The sequence below is a fragment of the Berghia stephanieae genome, chromosome 2 (assembly GCF_034508935.2).
Source record: "Berghia stephanieae isolate SIO BIC M18660-M18661 chromosome 2, UCSD_Bste_1.3, whole genome shotgun sequence".
NCBI classification, from domain to species: domain Eukaryota; kingdom Metazoa; phylum Mollusca; class Gastropoda; order Nudibranchia; family Aeolidiidae; genus Berghia; species Berghia stephanieae.
The window spans coordinates 58,477,444-58,503,061 of record NC_088361.1 but is presented as its reverse complement, the minus strand read 5'-3'; the positions used below and the strand labels follow the sequence as shown (position 1 = coordinate 58,503,061).

General features: G+C 33.4%; 1 protein-coding gene across 1 annotated transcript in view; it reads left to right on the top strand.

Moving 5' to 3' along the window:
• LOC144963972 (dmX-like protein 2) overlaps positions 1–25,618 on the top strand; it is an 84,156-nt gene that overhangs the window by 3,204 nt on the left and 55,334 nt on the right. Inside the window, exons 4-18 of the mRNA XM_078897916.1 lie at positions 31–166; positions 656–841; positions 1,989–2,164; positions 3,440–3,688; positions 5,723–5,844; positions 6,450–6,577; positions 7,504–7,837; positions 8,314–8,482; positions 8,629–8,803; positions 12,687–12,701; positions 19,196–19,328; positions 20,935–21,102; positions 21,835–22,072; positions 22,904–23,064; positions 25,142–25,405. Of these exons, the coding sequence (XP_078754042.1) occupies positions 31–166; positions 656–841; positions 1,989–2,164; positions 3,440–3,688; positions 5,723–5,844; positions 6,450–6,577; positions 7,504–7,837; positions 8,314–8,482; positions 8,629–8,803; positions 12,687–12,701; positions 19,196–19,328; positions 20,935–21,102; positions 21,835–22,072; positions 22,904–23,064; positions 25,142–25,405 (2,654 nt within the window). The remainder of the gene's footprint in view (positions 1–30; positions 167–655; positions 842–1,988; positions 2,165–3,439; positions 3,689–5,722; positions 5,845–6,449; positions 6,578–7,503; positions 7,838–8,313; positions 8,483–8,628; positions 8,804–12,686; positions 12,702–19,195; positions 19,329–20,934; positions 21,103–21,834; positions 22,073–22,903; positions 23,065–25,141; positions 25,406–25,618) is intronic.

Here is a 25,618-nt window from a genome sequence, read left to right as displayed (position 1 = left end):
AAAGTTAATTTTTTGGGGGTATTTTTTCAGTTTCTCAAGGATTGATGCGGGCAGACAGTGTTTTAAGCCCCAAAAAGAGATCGACACACTACACGTTTGTATATATCAGTCATCCAAGGGCTGTCACAGGCTTTGAATGGAGACAGACCAGCAAGTACATGCCCAGGTCAGTCACTGATAATAGTCCTCATATTCTTATTTCTTGATCTTAAAATAATCCTCGTAAAACATATTCTCAATTTCATTCTTCCTTTTATATATATAAATAAATGTGTATAAATGAAATATTTTTTACTTTTACATTACTGTTTCATGCCACTAGGGCAATCTACGGGAAGTGTGTGTAATCGTTATTGTTGTTTTGGTTGGGTGTTGTTGGTAGATTGCCCTATATATATATTATAAATTGTAATTAAGCTAAAAAATTATATAAAAATAAAAACTTGTATTGTTTCTTGTAAAATCCAATGTAGATAAGTAATTCTTCATGTCAAGAACTTCAGGAGATAGCATTAATTGGGAATTAGTAAAGTTATAAGCTCAGTAATGATACATGTTAGGCAAAAAAAATTGTGAAAAAACTGAAACGTGTGCTGTGCTAATGTTATTTTTAATATTTTGATTTTATTCTGTTCGTTTATTTCGATTTACACAGAGGGTCTGTGGCAAATATGCTGGTGACTTCCTGTGAAGACAATGTCTGTAGAATTTTCATAGAAACAATATTGCCAGATGCCAGCCTTTTGGATTTAGAACAATTTGACCCAGCACTTGCCTTGGACACCAAATACCACACACAAAGACACAAGAAAAGATTTGTACATAGGCTCAAAACTATCAGGTATGCGGACATGAATAAGAATTGTCGTAGAAGTTTGAGATGGATTTTAACCCTTTTGCAGTTTACCCGATTTTTGCCTGAATAATCTTAGATCATATCTTACTTATTTCATTCAGTCTGCAGTAACAGTGGTGTGAAGCAGACTTCTATGAACATTGCACTTACTGCTGTCTCAGTAATAACAGTTGTCTTTAGTTAGAGCTAGATAATATGCTTGGTATCAAGATCAAGAGGGTTATCTTGCATTATAAAAAGATATAGACAAACAATTTTGGACGTCATTTTATATTGTATTATGGTATTGCTTAGTGAAGATCACATTTTTTTTTTTATTAATTGAAAAGATTGACATGAAAAATAAACATTGTTTGATGATCAAGACCTGGCCTCGACTTAAAAAAAACAACTTGTAAGTGAATTTATGAGATTCGAAGAATTATACAATATCCTGCATCTCCATTAAGAACTGTCCAAATGTAGTGGGACATTTAATGACTTAAAAGAAACTAAAGTCTTAATGTAAAAATTGTATAGAAGATTTCATTTTTTAAAAATGCTGTATACTTTCAAAAGTTTATTAAAAAGAACAATTCATATAATCTCCGAATATTTGGCATTTCAATATATATTATGTCAAAAGTATTATATTTTCTACTTTATAATGAAAATCTGGACAAGTAAAATCCAATGTAGATAAGTACATTTGACTTTGTGACAATAGGTCAACACAGAAAGACATGAATATTAAAAAAATCCACAAATACTGACAGATCCACAATAAGAATACACCAAACTTTCTTAAAGTGAGAACTTTGTCTACATCTTTTTCCAACACTTTGAGTTGTTCCAATTATATTTTTGTTGCCTAACCATTATTTCAGTCCAGATAAACTGATATAAAATAAATCCTTTTAAACTTTTGTGTTTAAATGTTATGGAATTGACCTTTTTGTCAGACATAATTTTAGAAAATACCATCATCAACATCATCATCGTCGTCATTGTCATCATCATCATCATCATCATATTCAACAACAATAACATTAGGAGCAGCGACAACAACAGCAATAATAATTTCAAATTTGAAAGACTAAAAGAGTCTTAACACTGACTTTAATATAATTTTATATTTGTCCATAAAACCTAGACAAGCAGTTCACAAGAGAAGGAAACATCTAAATACCAACATAGACGCTGTCCTTAATGACCAAGGGCTTCAAAATTCCACTAGTTGTCATGACTTTCACAAGTTTGCCATTCACCATAATGGAGTTTCTCCAGTGCTACACTTCCACTTGGCTTGTAGCATCAATCCTGACACAGGTACTATCTCATCTCTACCATGGAATGTTGTTTTTCTATAGAATCTCTTTGGTTTATGATTTTATAACTGCAATCCAAGCTGCATCTATTAACTCTCTCCTTACTAATTACAGGAAAATCGTCACATTTGTTATGATACAACCAATTTTCCTCATTCAGATTTCTTTCGTACATCACAAGATTTGAAGAATTTTGTCGTTATAGTTATGCTGTTATGAATAGCATGTAGAATTCATTTTGAGTTAGAGTTTATAACATCAATTTTATGTTGGATGGATCTGACGTTTTGGGGAAAATGGTATGGTAGGTAAGGAGAGAGCTTAACTCATTTTTAACAATCGCTTGTAAGCTTACAATCTTTTTTCCATTATCATTTCCTTTTTATGCTCTTTTATATCAATAAACTATTCTGTATAAAGTATTTATTCAGCTAATATAAACTGTTTTCATCCAATCACAAGGAAAAGTTTGACTTCCAGTACCCACGCTCATAAAATCCTCAACATATTTCAATTTTTCAAAGGGAAAGCAACCAGTACAATAAGATGCATACTTTAGACTTTCACTCAAATATTTCTCTTACCTATCTTTGAACTTTTAACATTAATGGAGCTTTTAAGATATCAAAAGGCTAGTCATTTTATTTCCACAACTATTTTTTTTTTTCCATTATCATTCTTGATATGATTATTTTAGAAATATTTTCTCAATTGAATTGGAACCATACAAAATATGGTTTTAACACATTTTTACAAAGTTGTTTGGGCCCTTGACTTTCCCTTTTGTGCCACAGAGACGAAGCTTGTTGTCTCTTCTACCTCTCCTACATCTATTGCTCTCTTCCACATTTGCTGTGTCCTTGCTCTGCAGTGAGATCACTTGGTCACGGCCACGACCTGCCTTAGGTCATTTTGCCGGAAGGGAGGCAGAATCATTTGGTGAATGTCTAGTGCTAAATGCTTATGTCTGTTGTGACTTTCAAGTGGTCTCAGACTAGATGCATAGATATATACTCTACTTGCCTTTTCACTTATTCCCATTGCCTAACCTTTTCTTTGGGCATTCAAGTGATTTTTGTTATTTGATAATGACATCTCCTATTTTAAACTCTGCACAACTTGTTCTCAACATTTATAATTTAGATCTTCATTTAATTTGTGAAATATTGCTATAATTATTTTCAGAGGAATTTTTTTTCGGTATTATTTTTAGGTCCTAAGTATCTCATCACTTTTCATGACTCAACTGGCAGTGCTAAATTTTTCTACTCCCCAGACATTCCATTGTTGCCTATCGTTGGTAATAAGGATGATGTGTCTTCCAATTTTCGTCTACATTGGTTGAACAACAAGGAATTACAGTTTACTCTGGAGGCAGAGAAGCTTGTCCAGGACCTTCACCAGAGGCTGATTGCAGAGGAGGGTGCCTTGTCCTACAACTCATCCACACCGAATCAGACGAGTGAAGATGGAGATGATGACTATATACCAAATGGTCACTTTGATTATGGAGATGATGAAGAAGGTCAGTGGAGGATACATTGAAATGAAAAATATGAATTTTGAAAATGATAAGGTAAAAGCTGAACAAAAATTTATTTGGGATAGACCTCACTTTCTTAATTAATTTTTTACATCTTGTGTGGTTAACTTTCTCCTTTGTTTATAAAAGGCAATCACCCCACAGACATCACATAGGTGTGACCAATCTCTTACTAATATCAACATAAACATCTCAGGAGTTGAAAAATTGCTGAAAAACGTCGACCCATCTAAGGCGTCAGGTCCAGATAACATCCCCAACACAGTACTAAAGGAGTGTGCTGAGAGTTTGGTCCCCTCATTATGCATAATTTTCCAAAAATCGGTCGACACCGGGATGCTCCCTAATGACTGGCTGAAGGCAAACATCGCACCTGTATTAAAAAAAGGCAACAAAAATAAAGCAGAGAACTACCGTCCAATATCACTGACGTCTGTAATATCCAAACTATTAGAACATATAATCTGTAAGAACATGATGAACCTCTTTGAGAACAATGACATCCTAACTGACCTGAACCACGGGTTTCGCAAAGGATACTCATGTGAAAGCCAACTCCTAATAACTGTAAACAACCTGTTGAGACTCCAGAATGCCAACACTCAGGTTGACATCGGCATCCTCGACTTTTCCAAAGCATATGATACTGTGCCCCACCAAAAACTCCTGCAGAAACTAGAAAATTACGGAATTCTTAGCTCTTTACACACATGGCTTTGTAATTTCCTCACAAAACGTACCATGAAAGTAGTCCTAGACAGCACGTCATCGGATGAATGTCCAGTCATATCAGGAGTACCACAGGGAACGGTGCTAGGACCCATACTATTTTTTTGTTTCATCAATGACCTACCTCTACGAGTAAAATCTCAGATTAGGTTATTCGCAGATGACTGTCTAATATACCGACCAATAAAATCTGCAAATGATCAAAAATTGCTACAAGAGGACTTGAATAGTCTCGAACAGTGGGCTAATGATTGGGGAATGAAATTTAACGCAAACAAATGCTACATCCTCAGCACGGCTAAAAAGTACAATGAGACCTACAAGTTAAACAACACCGTCCTGAAACAAGTTGACGATAACCCATACCTTGGCATCACCTTCTCAAAGGACTTGAAATGGGGGAAACACATTAACAAAATAACCCAAAAGGCAAGCTGCACCCTCGCGTTTCTCCACCGAAATCTTAGCCACGCCCCAACGTCATGCAAACAAAACGCCTACCTCGCACTTGTGAGATCACAATTGGAATACGGAGCAGTTGCCTGGGACCCCTACCTGAAAGAGGATATTCAAAAACTTGAGAGAGTCCAGAGACAAGGCGCCCGGTTCATAACTGGGAACTATAAGAGCAAAACCCCAGGATGCATGACAAAAATGTTAGAAGAAAGAAATCTCATCAGCCTCCAACAAAGAAGAAAAGAAACCCTTCTGTCATTCATGTTCAAGATAATAACAGATCAAATACCATCAATAAAGGCAGACTCCTTTTTCACGCCACGACCAAACAGAAGAAAAATCCGAGCACTCACTTTCACCAGCCACAAAACCGAAAATCCCATTGACAGATACGCAACAAACAATTCGAACTGCTTCAAAATCCCACAGACAAGAACACAAAACTACAAAATTCTTTCTTCATTAGAACTATCTCGGAGTGGAATGGGCTGGATGAACTGGTCATCATGGCACCACACCTAAACGATTTCAAGGCCCGACTGACATGGGCCCGCTCCCTATGAGGACGCCGCTGAAACACAACCAGACCATTGGTTTCTTCAGCGCCAACCATACAGAATTTTCTTTTGGATTTCTATTATTAATATTATTATTATTTTTATTATTATTATTATTATTATTATTATTATTATTATTATTATTATTATTATTATTATTATTATTATTATTATTATTATTGTTATTATTATTATTATTATTATTATTATTATTGTTGTTGATATTATTTATTTATTGCTTATCTATTAATGATGCATTTTACAATGAACACAGTCACAATGAGAAAAAAGTCTGGCAGAAAGATGAAGCTGAACGAAAACAGTCGTAGTTCAAGCCAGTCCAGCCTTTCATCCAATGAGGGAATGCAAAGGGATGAAATCAATCCAGAATTTCCTGTAAGTATAAACTGGAATTATTCAGCCTAATATGCCATTTAGAAATACTGATGTAGCTAGAAGAGTCAGTAGTATTTGTTGTTCGGAATCAGAAATGATATATTATGACTCCAAAATGTTGATTTTTAGCAACAGTAATCAGCAGAAATGAACTAGGATATTTACTAAGGGATTACTTAACAAGCACTTATTTTGAAGTCACAGCGCCAAATAAGATTTCATTATCATTATTATTAAAGGGAGTTTTAGAATTATTATGAAACAGGTTTATACAGACATGTAGCATTATTTCCAACAAATGAAATTATAGATATTGATCAAATTAAAGTATAAATGAATGTGTTTTACAAATATTACAAAGAATCAATACTTATATGTTTTTGATGAACTTGAAACTTTTACAATATTTGTAATGTATGTTCACTATAAATCATACTGTTATTACTGTTATTTCAGAACTAGACTATGTGTGAGTGTGATTGTATAGATTTGTGTGTCTGAGTTTGTCTCTGAGTGTGTTTTTGTGTGCTGGGAAGTTTTATGATTGATTTACTCACATTTCATTCTCTCACTATCTTATACAATTAACTTCATTTTGCATTCAGGTCCATCTACTGCAAAATGGTGTGTTCAGTCGTCTTGACCGCAAGATTGACTCTTTGCTGCTGGACTGGCATAGTAGTCCTGACTATGTGTTCTGTATCCACCCTGTGGACGGGAGTTTTCTAGTCTGGTTGGTTTTCGAATTTAAAAATAAAAGACATTATGGTTATTATTTGTATATTAATTGTTTTTTTTTCTTTTTGTCATGTTTAATTACATCAGAGAATGTAATGTAATGATATTATGATAAATTATAAAATCATTAATTGTCTAGAAATGAAAGTGTGTGTTGATCAAAATATATAACTAATTGTTAAAAGATTTATTTTATTTTTATTTTTATGTTTGTGCAAGAAAGTGACAAGAATCTCAGGTAGAGCTAAAGTAGAAAGTCGTCAGAGAAGAACCTCCCTGTCCCCCATGTTCTCCACCCCCGCCCCCCCCCCCTCCCCCTCAAACAAGTGTTTTGGTCCTTAACTTCTTACACTCTAAAGAGGTTGGACCACTCCTTAGTCATGACTCCCAGGTGTCTAAATTTTATTTTAAAGTTTTTTTTTTCTAGAGTTTTTTGTGTGTACTTTTTATCCACTACGCTTTTACTGCCAGTGATATGATAACATCACTTATTCCTCATGCGGTTGATGTAGTTCATTTTCATTGCTGCTAATCTATATTCAATATCTTCTCTTTTCAGTTTCACTGAGAGTTTGAATTACTTTAGTTGTCCAAGACTTTGATCTAAGAGTTCATAAATTGATTTTCCTATAAATTTTCTTTCTCCAACTTCAAGACTTTGACTTTATAGCCAAATTGGTTGAGATCTCGTGTCAAGTCTACATATTTCTCCTGTTTAATAGATGTGAACTCCTTCCATAATGTCAAACTCAGTATTATGATGGTGACTTAGCTTCTATATATAACTATTTATATAATTTGTTTTTCTAATGATATTTAAAAAAATACTTTCTTGGTTTGATACATAAAGAAGAGAAAGAATAAAATAAGATAAAGGATTAAACTCAAATCTTTGAAAACTTTTTTTAATGTTTATGTCAGGTTGATTGACCACCTAGACGAGAGCACTCCATTTACATTCCATCAAGCACAAGCCAGCTTTTCCTCTCGTCTGCCTCGGGCTTTTCCTATTCCTGATGCTCGCAGCATGGCCAACAGTCTCCTCATGTTCTGTAACTACAGTCGTATGGATATAAAATCTGTCATGAAAATGAGTGAGACATCATCATCCTCCAATAATGGCTTAAAGAACAGGATAAATAAGCCCTCACCTGGTACATCCTTCTCAAACTCTTCTGATAGTCATCAAAATATGCTCATTCCCAGTATACACATGGTTACCAAACATAGTAATGGCTCTCTCAACTTGTGGCAGGTAAACATTTGAAATCTATTTTTTTTTTTAACCTTTTTTATTTTTTAATACAGTAAAAGATATCAATGTTGATTTTTATTTTTTTATCATGAATATTTTACCTGAAAAATATGATTTTAATGGTGGTTATGATGATAAAGACAATGACGATTTTGATGGCAATGATTATTATGACTAAATTTGGTGGCAATGTAATGAATGATAATGATGTTGTTGGGTCGATGGTTATGCAAAAACCAAAATGATAATGAAAAAATTTACAAAGCTCCATACCAAGATATGTTGGAATCTTTGAAAAGAAAATTCTTTGTCAATGGCTAAGACAGTGGTTGGTGTGTGAGGCAATTAATGATTGTTTTTAATTAGAAGCTTTGCTAGATTTAAAAAAATTCATTAGGATACCATGAAATTATAAAGATATTGTTCTTTTGATGTATTTTGGTTTCACATGATACCTTTATTCTTTTTTTTTTCAGGCTAGCTTTGCAGTGAAAACAAAATTCCAAAACATAGTGAGTATATCTCATATATCAAGGGCCTGTGGTCATCGCTTCCGGACCAATTATGCAGCATGTCATCCTGTGTTGCCATTGCTGCTGACAACTTCCCATCACAACATACCATCTACTGAAACTCCTCCAGAGGGTAGGAATTTTTTCCCCTCTTTATTGGTTTATTACTTATTTAAATCAATATCTTAAAAAGTTATCAATAATTTATATCGAGCATGTGATATAATCTCCTGATTATACCGTATGATTTATCTCCTTTCCAATTACTCGACTTTCCAGAGACTCCACAAATGGAACAAGTGGGTCCCACCTTTTGCAGTGAACTCATCCTATGGCAGGTAGTCCCAGTGGGTCCTTTGTCCAACAGTGGTGGCATCACAGAACTGTGTCGAATCAATAATTCTTGTACCTCTGCATTCACAAGTGTGGCTTGGGTACCTACTTTGCTTCCAAGGTATGTTGATTTTTACTATTCAATACACTTTACTCTGGTAGTAAATATTGTTTTCTATACCTTCATGTTTTCTTCCCCCCCCACCCCCTGGTAGATCATATAACTGAAGTTCGAAATTCAACTACATTTCTGAATTATTTTTCTTCTTTTCTGTATGTGTTTGTAGGAAACAATTCTCAACACACTCCTATATATGGAAATTATAATAGATGATAATTTTTATTTCATTTCTCATGCATGTCGTGTGACATTTTCAAGAAAAAAAAAAAACAGGACAGAAATTACTCTATTGTGTTTAAATTATTTATAGGTAGTTAATTATTAAAATTTCCCATTGCAAATTATGCAAAAAAATCTATTTTTTATAATTTTGCAGTTATTCTTTCTTATGTGTATGCCTCTAGTCTACATTTTAAAATCAAAGATAAATAAACTTTCAGATAAATATATTTTTAGTTGAACTTTATTTGAAAGTTAATCATACATTATCACTAAAACAATGTGCAATTACCAACAAAATCTGTAGAATTAGATATGGGGAAAGAAGGAGATTTGATCAGCCCCCACCCCCCGACTCCAATGATTTAGATTTTTTAACCAATGATTGTTGAAATTATTAGGATATGAAACCAAACTGAATGACAAAGCATCTATGTTTGGATTGTTACAGATTATTTTCTTAAAATTCTGATTATTTTGTTTAAAAATAAAAATTACAAATTTTCTTTTATTGTGCAGCTATGTGGTCTAGTGGTAGACACTCCTTTTGGATCGGAAGGTCCTGGGTTCGAGTCTCGCTTGGCGCATAGTTGAGTCCTTGGAGAAGGCTCTTTACTCACATTCTCTTACCTACTCAGGTGTAAAATGAGTACCTGGCCGTTAACAGCGTTGTCTCTGTCCGAAAAAATTGTAATATCACCTAACAGGCATTCATGTCCCTTCCTCCATATTAAATGTTGCTGTTGGCCAGGGACTCCTTGTAAAGCGCTTTGAGCATGTTTAGTGGATATTGCGCTATATAAAAGCTCTTTTTTAAAAAAATTAAATTTTTTTTTTATTTGCTGGTGTCAGGTTAGATATTTTAAGGCAAAGGCAAATCTCTTTAACATGATAAAGTAACGTTTCCATGACAACTTTGTCCAATACTCTGGCCACAACAACACTGCATCTCATAATACAATTTCTAAGGATTTTTTATAATCATTATCTAATATAATGTCTGTATTTCATAATGTTTCGTGTGCAGCTTTTTGCATATTCTGTGCTCTCTAATTCTTATTCTTCTATGATATTCACAAAATCCACAGCATGAACTGCAAATATAGTGTTTGTTATACAAAGTCAATATTTGTTGATGTGACAGATACTTATATCATTTGCCGGCTTGTGTTCAAGTTATAAAGTGCTTATGCTGCTTTGTTCAATGTTGCCTCAGTTTCATGTGATAATTGTTCTTGCTTTTTTTCCATCTTTTCAATTAATGTATTAGATTTTATTTTTTTACATCTATGTGGATTGTGTAGGAATTATAGGAATTTTTTGTTACAGAGAACTAACCAGTTTTATGGGGTTTGTTTTCAGTATTATTGCAAGTATCATTTTTAAACGTATGCAAATCTTTTATTTATTTATTTACTTACATTTTGGCGGGATTTGATTGATGTTAAATGATTTCCAATAGATAATTTGGGAATGCAAAGTGGGGACAGTTGTGCTTGTCCTGTAAAATGGACAGGTTCAGGATTCTTCTTCTCTTTTGGGTTAAGGCAGCCAACACCATCATGTTGACGATTTATGCTGCTCAGTAGTATACTTTACGTAGATGGATAAGATGTTTTTGAAGGCTTCCATGTTGGGTGCATAGATGATTTCCTCTGGGAGGCTGTTCCATTCCTTTGCTGTTTTGGAGAAGAAACTTGATTGTCTGTGAGATGTTTTTGGCATTGATCAAGGTATTTTACCAGAAACTAATGTGTGCTACCAAAGCACAAGCAAGTGGAGCCAGCTTACCAGCAAAATAACATTATTTAACAATGTAGGACTGATAACAGGGACTCATTCCTGAAAAGATGTCTTGAGATTCTCTTAGAAATAATTGACCGGCAAAATGCCTTTAGAATAGCCAGAATGAGCATGGTATTTGGTAAAGGTAGTTTATCTGAGAATAGGGAAAAAACCTCAGACCTAGTATACAAAGAACTCTTTAGCCTGATAGGGCCAACTGTTCAAATTAATACTGGACTCCAATTTTTGGGCTTTTGCAAGGCGCAAATGACCCAAGTCTAGAAGAAAAAAAAATAACATTGTAAGATAAATGGCAATAGGTGAAAAGTGATTGGACTGAGAACTGTTGAATGAGGTATTTATCGAAGCACTCATTTTCTGTCTTTGCGTTTATATGTCAAAGGACATTTTTAAAATCGCTAATTTCTGGTTATCTGCGAGATGGACATGATTTCAATTCCTTGTCATACCAGTTTGTTAAAAGGATAGCTGGGTCTTTTAAATCTTGTGCCGATAAAGGACACAAGTGAAAGGAACAGTTCACCCCACTGCTTTAGAACACTGGCCCTAAAAAACTACCTGTCTAGAATAGAAATTGCCAATATCAGTTCTAAATGTTCTAACTAAGCTTACTCATTTAAAAATTAGGTAGTGGCTTATGTGCTCATTTCTCATTATGACCTGATTTACTGTTTTTCAAAAGTTAAATAGGAAGCAGTGGGGAAGGGAGGGGAACCATGAGAAAGTGGCAAGTTACTCTCACCTGACCCTAATATCATTTTGTCGATGATCCAGAACATTGCTTTGCAGCAGATCAATCCTTGTTTCAGACAAGAAATGCAATCCTCTGTTGTTTTTCTTTTCCTTAAACTATAGTTATTATACCCGCAGATAATGTTTACTGCAATTATGTTATCAAATTCTTCATTGTGTAATTGTTCTTTTCTTCTTTCTTTTTTTTTTGTTCTTTTTTTTGTTGGCATTATAGCACTACCCATTACCAAATAGCTAGGTAAAATAAGCAAAAAGAAAAGTGTTGTAGCCCTGTCATAACAGAGTTAATTGTATTAACAAATCAGATCCCTGTTCAGTCTTAGAAATAAAAAAACACACACAAGGGGGGGGGGGGGGGGGGGGGGGCTTGGAGGGGGGGAGGTGTGGCATTTTATTTTTTTTTTTATGTACATTGTTCAAATAAATGTTCTAACTTGCATGCTGCTTTGAGTGTCGAATTTGTCATTGTTGCACTAACTTTTATATATCAGTTCCATACAAATGATTTTAAAAGTCACATGTAACTCTATGAATTATATATTATATTGAAGCTTAAGGATTTATGTAAAACTTTGATTTGCTTGTTGATAGGATATTGTTCTTTCTTTCAATTATTCCCTTTACTCTTACTTATTCTTAATTGCCTTAAACCTTTGAATCTTGCCGACATTTTACTCCAAATCTATCTGTCTTCTGTTGTCATTTACCGTCTTCCTTTTCTGTCGCGCTGGTATGACCTAAAAATCGTAGGAAATGCCATTCAACTTCCAAAAGTGACTAAACCAGAGATTTATCATAGTGTTAAAAATGTTTTGATCCCTATCTTTTGAATTGAGTTGCTGACGATTTAGTTTGTTTTTGTTTATTTATTTATTTTTTTTAGCTTTTTTTTTTTAATTGCTATGAAATCGCAGAGATCTCATTAAGCACTATCAAAATAGAAGTATGATTTATTTTTACACAAGTCAGAAAAATGTGTATCTATAAAAAATGATTTTTACCTCTGTTGTACTAACACTTTAATTACTTTAATAGTCAATTTTGTCAATTATATATTAACAGTTTTAGTATCTGGTTCATAGATTTTACTCCAATATGATTTCAGATCTTTTGGTCGAAGGTAAACATGAAGCTGAAATGGCACACAACATTTATTACTACTTCCAGTTTTCATACAGCTAACCAATCTAGCACTCCTCCTATTTTAAAAGTAAAATTTTTGCTTGGTTTGCTTTAGCTCATTTCTTTTAAAGATTTGGGTGATAGTTTTAATTTTTTTTCTTCTTAATTTCTTAATTTTGACACCCACTTACAAAGCAGATGATCAGCATAAATCAATTCTGACGAATTTATTTTAATAGTGAGATATAAAACCGAATACATTTGAAATGATGGATTATGAATATGTCCATATATTCCACACTTATGAGAATTTTTAGATAACGATCGTTATGGTTTTCAGTCTCATGAAGTCAAAAGTTATGTTTTTGAAACATTTAAAAGTGAGAAACAGAAAAGAGAGCTTGCATTTTCTGCCTTATTGAAAATTGAATAATGTAATTAGCAGCTTAGAATGGACTCTTTGATTCATAACAAATATGTATATCATTTCATAACACATTAAAAGTGTAGGTTCTTCAACTCTAGTAGTCTGAACATCAGGTACAATTTCATGCATTCTCTGTCAAATCCAAGTGTTATTTTTTAAATGGCTGAAATCAAAACTTGGCTATCATCAATGCCCAGGTACATGGTGCAAGCGCCATATATTATGTTATTATATATATTGTTTGATCAAGCTAAGCTGCAATGCTTTTAAGATGTCCGTATTTTAAGAATTTAAAGTGAATCAGAAATCACATTTTTGTTCAGCATCTCTTCATTTGGTTATGTAAGTGTCAATGCCAACCATGGGTACAAATGAGGGAAATTTATTATCAATGGTTTTCCTATTATGTAGTTTGTATAGTAAAATATAACGATTCACGGCGAGCAACTTACCAACGTAGAAAGTTTTAAATACCTAGGTTCAATAGTGACAACAGATGGAAGATGTAACCGAGACATACGAGCAAGAATAACTCAAGCCAAACAGGCCTTCATGGACCTGGGAAACATTTTGAAAAACAAACAGATGTCGTTCGGGATTAGATTCCGAGTCTTGAAGTGCTACGTGTGGCCAATCTTGTTATACGGATGCGAAAGCTGGACTACAAATGCAGAAACACAAAAGAACATTGAAGCTTTTGAAATGTGGTGCTTGAGAAGGATGCAGAGAATATCGTATACTGCACACAAAACGAACGAAGAAGTGCTAAAACAAACATACCAACAAAGGAAACTAATGCCCTTAATAGTGGATCGACAACTATCCTTTTTCGGACACATAGTAAGGAAAGATAAGAATGAATACCTGGCAAGTTGTGGAAAAATACCTGGTAAACGCGCCCGGGGGAGACAAAGAAAAACACTCATAGACCAACTGAAGGGCTTCACCAACCTAACAATCCAAGAGCTGTTTGAAAAAGCAAGAGACAGGGAGGAATGGAGAGAGATAATTCATGCAGTATCCGAAGCCTGGACCAGGCATGGAACCTAGAAGAAGAAGAAGATAGTAAAATCAGACCCTGATAATCAGATGGTTTGAAAGCAGAACAATAAGTGTTCTTTGTTAAGCTCTGGTTTGAAGGTCCATTGACCTCAACAGATGTTGTTAAAAATAATGGTCTATTTAATCCAAAGAAATTTATAGCTTGAGACGAACAATTTGTATTTGATGAGGCATCTAAATTAAAAATTCTTATTCATTCAATAACATTATTAGTAGTAAATGCACTATTTCCCTGGAGGGTTGGCAATGCATCACTTCAAGAGATCTCTGTCATATTTAGTCTTCGCTTTAGACTGAGATTTATTTTATTTCCATTTATCCATTTATTTCCATTTATTTTTTATACCATTAGTTTGTTAAACTTTTCTATTCCTCTACCATTTGATAGTACTTTTTGAGAGTTTATTTTGATTCCTTTTCTATCTATGTAGAAATTAAAACCTATATCTGAAGCAAAGTTAATGTTATCTTTTTTTAAAGAAAAGTTATGATACAAATATATGTTTTATAACAATTGCATATGGTGATGCACACCTGCCTATTGCTTGGAATCATTTGTGGAACTAAGAATTTCAGGCCCAAAATACAGAACAAACTATAATTTTGATTCAATAGAATTTGGTGGAGAGAAACATTTGGTTAAGGGGATATGCAATGAAATTTTTTTTTTAAATAATTTTTTTGGTACCCAATACCAGGGCTGCCAAGTGTCCCGCATTTTGAGGCTGTGTCCCGCCGTCCCGCTTAAGGCAAAAATGTCCCGCATTTCCCTGAATTGATTTAATATATATATATATATATATATATATATATATATATATATATATATATATATATATATATATATATATATATATATATATTTTTTTTTTTTTTTTTTTTTTTTTTTTTGTTTTTTTTTTTTTTTTGTTTTTTTTTTTTTTATTATTTATTTATTTATTTATTTATTTTTTTCATTAAACGTTCAATTTATAGTCCCCCATCTCAAAATGGATATTTAAATTTTGAAATAAGGTGACAATCTATCCTCAAATTTTTATTGATATTGGTTCATCAAACAATTCCCGTTACCATGACATTTGGGGGATATCTTGTTTTGTTCTGTACAGTTTTAAAACTTATATCACCGTGTATTAGGTGAAGTAAATGCCCCCTTCAGGACTTCAAAGTGCTATTCAATTTTGGTGGTGGGAAATTTGCTACTTATGTAGTTATGATGCTAGATATGACGTCATGAGAATTACAAACAAACAACAACAGACAAAAGAATCTCAGTAGGCAGGTCTGTGTACTACATTGATGTTTTTATTATTTTTATTTTTATTTTTTTTAGTGCTTAAATAATATAATATAATGTACTTACATGTCTCTTTTTTCTATTGATCTTGTGGTAGAATAAAGATTATAATCATTAGAGCTCAATGTCATTTTCTAAAACAAAAGGGGAAGAATATTGGGTGCCTTAGCTTTTTATATTATGTAGTAATACCGTATTTTATCAGGTACACTAAGTTCAAGATTACAGGAACAGTCGAAACAGCTAAATCTAAATATTATAGACGCACTTCAGTTATTAGAATTTTATATTTAGAACTAAATGAATCAAATAGTTATTATTTTGACATTTTTGACGCTGTATAGTAAACATGTGTTCTGATTGGTCAGTAAGAAAGCTCATTGGGAGAGGGGAAAAAGGCGTTTTTTATTGGTTAAGAGTACGAGATGATGATTGTCGGGTATTAAGGATCAGTATCAACTGCCAATTATTGTTATAAATATGTCACTAACCAGGGGTTTTACTCAATTGTATAGCGCTATTTTGGTGATTTTATTACTAATAACATATAGCAAAAAATTGGGACCAGAGGTCAATGTCGCTATCCAGGGGGTGTCGTTATCCAGAGGTTTATACTATATTACTTTTAGCATGGTCTTTCCAACTTTCTTATGGTTCTTTTTTCACCTTTTGCAAGAAAAAAAAGTATTCCAGAAACTTTACCATGTTGATAATTTTCTCATAAATTAAGAGGATATCTTTGACCTAAAAGCCATCAATTTTTATCGCAATAACTTCATAAATTCAAATTATGACAATTTGAAAAACAAAAAAAACAAAAAAACAATTAGGACACACAAAGCCAGGGCTTGAGTTTTGTGACCACTGTCACTTATCTGATCATATCTAACCCTCAACATTATTTGACAAAGCAGTGTTCCTCTCTGGCCATTAATACTACATATTTTCACCCGGATTACTGTTATTATATAATATGCCAAATAATTGAAAAACTTAAAAGCATTATTAAAATCTGGAGGTGTAATTATGCCAGACAAAACGGAAAGAAAAATTTAAAAAAAAACAAAATCATCCCCCAATAATCAGCCATCCTCAATTATGGTTCGAATTTCAGCCTCCTGAATACATATTAGATGTGCTGCATTAGATTGCGGAGGGGGGGGGGGGGGGGGGGGGGGGGGGGGGGGGGGGGGGGGGGGTTGGAGAAAATAGATTTTGTGTTTTATGGCTGAAGCTTATTTTTTATGTAGATTTTGATTTAAGTTATAGAATGAGACTTTGGACAACGGATAATGAAACATAAGCCCTTCTCTGATGACACTTGCTTGTGATTACTGCTAGTTACGTCCATGATATAATTACTCAATCATATATCCTTTCAACGCATGTTAGCATGGTCTTAGCATAGTGCTAATATCCACTACACGCACCATGTCATTGATAATTATTTTACCTATAATGTCTTTAACTCGCTACAAACAGAGGACTTTGCCTGAGAATGATTCTTAGTTACATTTATAGTCGTTAAGGCCCGTTAACTGACATAACAGCACAAAATTTGTTCTCTCTCTCTCTCTCTCTCTCTCTCTCTCTCTCTCTCTATCTATCTATCTATCTATCTCTGCAATCTCTCTCTCTCTCTCTCTATCTATCTATCTATCTATCTATCTATCTATCTATCTATCTATCTATCTATCTATCTATCTATCTATCTATCTATCTATCTATCTCTCTTGCAATCTCTATTTCTCTCTCTCTCTCTCTCTCTCTCTCTCTCTCTCTCTCTCTCTCTCTCTCTCTCTCTCTCTCTCTCTCTCTCTCTCTCTCTCTCTCCAGCCCCATCCCTGTTGAAATTTTCTCTACATAATTTTTTATGAATTTAGAAAGAAGCTGTCTCTTATTTTGGGACTTAAACCCTCAAATGCCACTATAAAACAGCTTACTGTCTTTGCTTGACTTCTTTTTCTTTCTTATCTCATTTTATATTCTAATGCTTGTTAATTCTGGCTAATATTATCTGAAATGTTTATGATATAACGAATGCTTTTTTTGTTTTGTTTTTGAAGTAACATTTTGTCATTTTGAATTCAGCCTAACCTTTTATTTTATTTGCCATGCATATAATGGCATACCTGCCGAATCTTACGAATTTTTCGTAATTTTACGAATATTAGAAACATTTCATGGCCGCTTACGAAAATACTAAATTTGATGGAAAATTACGAATTTTCAATTGTCAGTAATACTTAAATAATAATAAGGATAATGATAATAAATAATAATAATAATAAAAAATAATAATAATAATAATAATAATAATAATAATAATAATAATAATAATAATAATAATAATAATAATAATAATAATGATAAAATAATAATAATAATAATAACAATTATAATAATAAAAATAATGATGATGATGATAATAACAACAATAAAATAAGCATTTCTACAGAGCATAAGCATGACGATGTAATGTGGAAGTGATTATCAATGTCAAATTGTGGTTGTTCGTACACAATTTCAGAAATTACTAATTTCCTTTTCGAATTACTAAAAATTTACATAAAAATTACTAAATTTGTTGAAGTTTTCAATTTGGCAGGTCTGTCATGGAAGTTGATTCATCAAATAAATGAGGAAATTCATTCTACTTTGTATTGCTAATTCCCATTGGTGAAACTGTATTATTCTTATGAAGCATACAGCAGGTTTTTAAAAATTTAGCCAGGTATTAAACCTTATTAAAAGATCTAAGTCTAGACTGACTGGCACAATAACAAACTTAGTGGCCAGGCAGTGATAGTCTTTAGATGATGGACCGGATAGCTGTTCTCTTTAGATATGATTTCGGGAAGCCTTATGGGAAAGGGTAGAGCATAGGAGACAGCAGGTGTAGGTAACTCTTAATAGGTTATTATGCTTATTCAAAGGATAATACAATACATGCTTTTGCATATTATTCTTTTAATGGAAACAAAACGCATATGTATATTAAATGTTGAAAAAATGGCAGAAAATAATTATTCATATGCTGGATTAACAATACAACTCCCTTTTTTTTAAAAAAATAGAAAAGTTAATTTAGATATCAGATAAAAAGTATCGACTTCAAAAAGGAATATTTCTATGTAATACCAAAAGGGGAAAAAATGGTTAAAGTTTTGTATTGTTTACAAATGATAATTGTATTGTGGTTACACATTGTTTGATTTGTAAATGGTTTGAAAATTAAATGATCGATTTCATATTGTATAAAAAATATTTTGAATACTTAGAACAAATGGAACAATGATTTGCAATCATCTTAATATATTTTATTTAGACAATTATATCCTTTAGCTCATATCCTTTAGAATTCCTCATAGAATTTATAGCATCTTCCATAACAAAGATAAAATATCTCTTTTTTTAAAATATCTATTTTTCCTCATTCTTTTTTTGATTTTCTAATGTTTGAGTCGAAATTGAGCTTTGTTTTATATTATTTTGTTTGTATTGTATTTAGTTGGCATTGAGACTTTCAGTTTCAGCATTTGTTTATTGTTACATTTTACACATTCATGTTACATTATATTTATTTAAAAATTTGTGAGCAATCTTTTATAACCTGTTCGGAGACCAAGATGTTTTTTTTTTTAAAGAGGAATTTTTAAGTTATAATTGTTTATTAATTAAATTTGTTTTAAATATTGTTTTCCAGCACGTCTTTGGGGTCATATTGTAATAGCCCAAGTGCCCTTTTTGTGGCATCAGATGGAAAGTGCCTGCGTCTGTTTCAGACTGTCATTGATGCCAGGAGTTTGCTGATGGAGAACTCTTCATACCTGAAAGCTGTGAGTTTTGATAGAAATGTGGATAATAATAAATAAAAGCTACTCTATTATATACATAATATATATACCACAAGTGCATATTTGGTGACAAACCCAGCATCTTAGTTGAGTGATGAGTAACCACGCAGGAAACGGTGGTCAGCTGGGTCAAACTTGACTGGTTGAGCGATAACCATGACTGAATACGATATGCATTAATTGCTTTTCTTCTTATCATCATTACTTTGTCAATGTTACATTAATGCCTAAGAATTTTACAACATTTTGGAGATAAATGATACCCGCCTCTGTTGCATCATTCTGAAGAATTTATGAGTTGTGGAAATGTTCAAATTTATTGTTTAAAATGCATAGAGCAAAGTGAGGTTTTTAGAAATGGGTGAATTTTTAATTTATTTTTTAAAGTAAGAATTGAACCCATGATATCAGAAGAACTTTGTGATTAAGTGCTTGAGTACTTATATACCATCAAAATATCACAATTTTGACCATGAAAAATAAGTGCAATGCTTTGAAGACTGATATTTTCTCCTTTTTTCATATCACAGATAATATTTAATTTGCCATAGCTTAATAGGCTACTGACAATTTTGTATGAAAATGGCTCACACATTTTAGTACCATATTTCATGTGTAAACGAACTATGCAGAACTAACGTCAAGAAAGAAGCATATATTATATGAAACTTATAACAAGGATTTGTTTTTAACGTTTAATATAAACCTATCCAAAGACATTCCTGACAAATACTCACTCACTTTGTGTCACAATTTAAAAAAATAAAAAATACGAATGATTAGGCATAAATTAAAAAGAGTCAAACTATGCATAAAAATATGGTTTCAATTGTGAATAATACAAAACATCTCTGGACAGAATTTGGTCCCACCCTGAACATTAAAAATGTTTTTATTTGCTGCTGCTATATATATATATAATTTATTTGATGGATCAAAAAATTGTCTGAAAAATACAGCAAAATCTGTAACTTTAACAGATTCATTTCAAAGTGTTCAAAATCCCCACCAGCATTTACGAGTGACACTCCTGACGATGTATCTGCATCCTCAACATCATTTACATCACACACTCCTGACAAATTATCTGCACCGTCAACATCATTTACACCAAACACTCTTAATGATGAATATTCACCCTCAACATCATTTACAATACACTCTGATCGCAATGTGTTTTCACCAACAATAATTGTGACAGCTCTATTTCACCCATGGACAAAACCAATATTACTCTGTCTCAGTCATACAGTAAACGTAATGGTTACATTGAGCCTATCAGTAAATAAGAATCAGATGTCCAGCTTTGGGTTAGTTGAATATGTGCTCTAAAAAGGAGGCAAGGAATTCAATTGATGGAGCAATAATTATCCCAAATTCAAGTCAGTGTCATGTTAGATTATTTAATATTTTCTTGTTCCAAGTATTTTGCTATAAATCAGAATCATGTCCAATGGATAGCAATAAATTATTTTCCATTACATAAAAGAGTAAACTTGGGCTCCTTCAGACTGATAGCTATTTATGCCTTTTTTTTCTTTTTTCTTTAATTGGTTTTTAAATGATAATACAATTTTATCTTTTCAAGTTTCACTTGAAACAAAGCTTTTCCGACATGAGCACCAGCTCAGGTCACAATGAGACTCCTCTGGATCATCACCCATCACCCTCAGAGCTATTCAATGTGATCTCCCTGCAGTCATCTACCCATCCAGGCTGTGTGCTGGAACTAGATGCCATCAGTGATGCTTTGCAGGTGACTTAGAACATGTGTTATGTTCATCACTTATTTTTTGATCTACTGCCTCAATTTGGCATAAGTAAATTTGAAGTCAAAGAGATCAATTATGACATTAAATTTATTGCGATTTATGTTATCAGTTTATATTATCAATAATTAGATTTTTTAAATATGATTTCTACTTTCAATTCAGTTTTCTGCAATCCAATTCATCCCAAATATGCGATTTGTCATTTAGGACGGAGTACTATCAAAGTTTTGTGTCATTTAGGATGGAGTACTATAAAAGTTTTGTAGCTATATAATGCAGAATCTGATATGTTAAATCCATGAAGGAAATCAAAGACTAATATATAATTCAATCATGATGTGTTGGACATTAACTAACAAATGATTAAAATCTCAACCATGGCATAAAACAAAATCAATCCGCATACATTGTGTTGGTTTGGCACCATGCCTACCCCTGCTCTCTTGTTTTTTTTTATTGTCAATGTTATTACCGATTAAGCAGGGATGACATATTTGACTTTTAAAACATGACCTTTATACATACTCTGATTTTTAGTTTAAAATTTAAATTATAGATTTATCAGTAATTGATGGGTAGGTTGTAATATGGGAAAGGGCAAACTGATTATCAAAAAAAAAAATTTTTTTGACTAAATCAGCAGTCATATATTTTACCTATAACTCCTATTGACATTCCCACTATCCTAACCACGCTCTACACGTGTCATACGTCAGGACTGGCAGAACATCCAGTTAATCCACGTATTCCAAGACCAGTTGATCTCGAGTGAAGGAGGCATCAAAGGCCGAGAGGCTGTGGTAGATCTCAGTGGTCAACATACTTTTGATGAGGACTTCTATCTGGTAGTTGTAGAGAAACAGTACACAGACAGTGGAAGTCCATCCTCTGTCCTGCATATGTGGAGACTGACAATTCAATCAAGGCCAAACCTGGACAAGGAAAATGGAATAGGTAGGTATTGTAATAATGTGACAATGCACTTGTAACAAAATGACATGTCTGGTGACAAACTTGATTAATGGGCAGCGTCTCTGAACGATAAAGTCTTTGCTTTGTACCCGAAAGGTACCGAGTTGGAGTACCTGCTGCACTGTGGGGCCTTGAGCAAGTCACCTCGCCCTAGTTCAGTTTGCTGTACTGCACTGCGGCAAACGTCTGGGTTATTCCAGTCTTCCCTTGAAATAGACCCTAAAGTCAAAGTTCCCCAATGGGTATGAATATTAGGTAATTCTGTCATAATTCATTTGTTTAAGAAAAGGAAGCAGATTTTCTACCAAATAAAAGATTGTAATATTTTTGAAGAAAAAGAATAGATCTGAATTCACCAGATTTTGATCATTTCTTCCAAATTAGGATTTTTTGGCCAAACTTTTAAAAGAAGATTAGCGAAACTTATTTTTCTCAGAAATGGCTTTGTGACCAAATTGAACCACATCCATCCATTCTGAAGTGATAATTTATATTTGATAAGGAGAATTATCATGATTCTTGACTTTTTTTTGGAAATGCTGATTTAAAAAAAAATTAATTTACAGATATTCTGTTCATTGTCTTTGGCAAGCCTGCTTCATTTTTTTAAATTAAATATTTTGCCAGCACCATCTTGTGCTCATAAATTCAGTGATGCCAAAGCTCCAATTACACCAGAAAAAAATCCATTCCGGAGCAAAAAAATTCCGGGTTACGGGCAACTTCTGTCAAAATAGTAGTGTCTGAAATTCCTGTGAGCCGAATTTGAAATTAATCTAACTATAAATGATGAACATTAAATCTTTCCCTCAGATGCCTTTGACTATGACCATTATGAGAAGCAAGTGGACAGTTACAATGATGAGCTGAGTCCTAATGGCATAGATTTCTCCTCACCCAGTCACCATAAACAAAGGAATTGCCCCAGCACTGCCAAAGTGCAAATTATGACCATGTCTGTCACCACAACCAAGGTAAGACAGCAGAATGACTGATGTTTATGTTAATCCTCGTGTTGAGGTCAGGTCAATACCGGAAGTGCATAGATACGTAAGTTGCTGTTACTATAATGTTAGGTATGTAAACACAAGTCAAAGTGATACTAGGCAGCTAGAAGCTGTGGACTGTAAAAAGTCATAAACAAAAATGAATATAACAGCTTCCAAACAGAACAAAATACCAAACACTGAACATTTCGGGGTCAAAACCCTTCTTCAGCCAACAACAAAAACAATAAAGACATAAATACATTACTAAATTCCAGACAGATGACAAAGATATTTGTTAAGTCCTCTCTGTAGAAAAATCTTGGACAGTAAACAAAAAAAGGGCATTCGATATATAACTAAGGAGTTCCAAATTGCGCGAAATTTAAACAACACATAAAATTTTGGTGTGCAAAAAAAAATAATAGGGAAATAGTGGGTAGAATAGAAAATAGGTGTAAAATGTATCCGTATGTATGTAAACACAGGGCACCTCATGCAGCTGATTTGTGTCAATATTGCATGTTGACACGGATAAGTGTGGGCATGTCCTTCATCTGCAACGTCCACAAGGCTCTGTCTTACATTGTTTACCAGCCATATTCATCGTCAAGCAGCTCTTAACTACTATATTCCTCAGCATGTTTTAGTATGTATTCAGGATATTGACAGTTCCGGAAGAAGTCTGTTCGGTGGTGGTAAGAAATGATGCTGACGAAATTAAAGAATTTTAATATCATGAATATGACACAATAGGTTGAATGAAGGACATGGGCAGAAATAAAATGCATGCTGTTACTCACCTGTTCGTCTCAGTTACGATGTGGTTACACATCTCTTTGGTTAACATGAGATGAAAGAATTCCAATGGAGTTCTCCCATCCATCTACACAAGAAGACCGCTGGTACCAGTAAATGGTAGAGATGAAGGTTCAGTGCATCCAAAGCTCCACTCTGCCATTCTCACATCAACATCACTTTCACTATCATCGTCATCATCTGTGTCAAATAGGTCGAGAGGTTCCAAGTCAGACATAGAGTCCGAGACAGAATCCGCCATGAACTTGCTGATAAAATTGGTGTTATCAGTTAAGTCACATAACACTTGAGGGCCACACAATTCAAAAATATGTCTTGTTTCCAAATTGAAAAGAAAGTGAAAATAATAATAGAAATAGGTAGGAGGGTTGAGTGATGGAATGATGCAGAAACCAGGGATTTGTATACGTTTACCCACGCGGCGCTTCTGTTTACACGGTACAATTGTAAATCCCCATTGCCTGATGGGAAAAAAGTCAAACTTTCGACCAATGAAAATCTATGACTCTTTTACTACATTTCTTTATTAGGATAATGGAAAATGCCATTTATGTCAAGGTGGTGTCAAGGAGCTAAATATAGGTGCCGACGCAGTAGCCGTCATAACCCTGTTTGCACTTAATATAAGGCATTGCCACCATAGTTGCAGGATTTCCTATGCAGTAATCTTAGCGCAGCCTTGCCACGAGACTTTAAGCGACTTTTCACTGGGAGTATATGATATTGTTTAAAGAAACTGTAGAATCTTCTTACTTATAATAAGAGTCACAAGATGAATATTTTAAATTCATTTTTCAATTGTAAGATTGAAGTTCTGGAAGCAGATCCTTTTTAACGAAAAATTCTCACCTGTTTTTATTACCTCATCAACTTCTTTTTTTGTCTTATCATTTCTTCTTCTCCTACATATTAACTGACTCGCCCAATTAGACGATACCCTTGATATGTATGATCGAAAAAAACCCTAAACAAATAAATTGACAATTGTTATGATGGAATTCTGATAGTGAAAGTTTGTATTTCATTTTAAATCTTCATATTACTCATTAACTTTATCCCAGCATTACGGGAACTTTTTAGCAACAATTGCCATTTTCTAATTTTTTATATATTCTAATTTTAAATACATAAAAGAACTCAACTTATCGAACTAAATCAACGCAAACGTCCTGGTTAAGAATCTGTTTTGTTCTTTCCTCAATTTTTATTTCATTACAAAAATGATTGTCTTGTTGATTTTCTGCAGGTATGCTGTCAGCCTCTGTCCTTTCCCAGTGACGTGCAAGTTATTTCTGCATGTGTTGCTGCTGGGCATTTGAGCTCAGCATCCATTTATCCAGCATGCTTTGCTCCATATCTTCTGACAACAGCCTGCTCAGATGGAGAGGTCCGATTTTGGCGGTGTAATACGTCCAAACTGGATGTCAATGCCACCGAGACTAGTTTATGTAGTGTCACCAGTTATGAGTTTTCAATGGAGGATGGAGATGTCAGCAAAGTACACCCTGAGGTAAATGCTGAAAGATAAAAAAAAATGTCTGCTTCTTGGTTGTTTTGTGTTTTGTTTTGTTTTTTTTGTTTTGTTTTTTTTATATTTTTTTGGCATTGAAGATAGGTTTAGGACTATAAAAAATAGGACTCATGTTTCTACATTTTTTGATAAAATCCAATACTTTCTTTGTTTCCTTTTTCATTTAATTATTATTTTTCCCCATTCTATTTT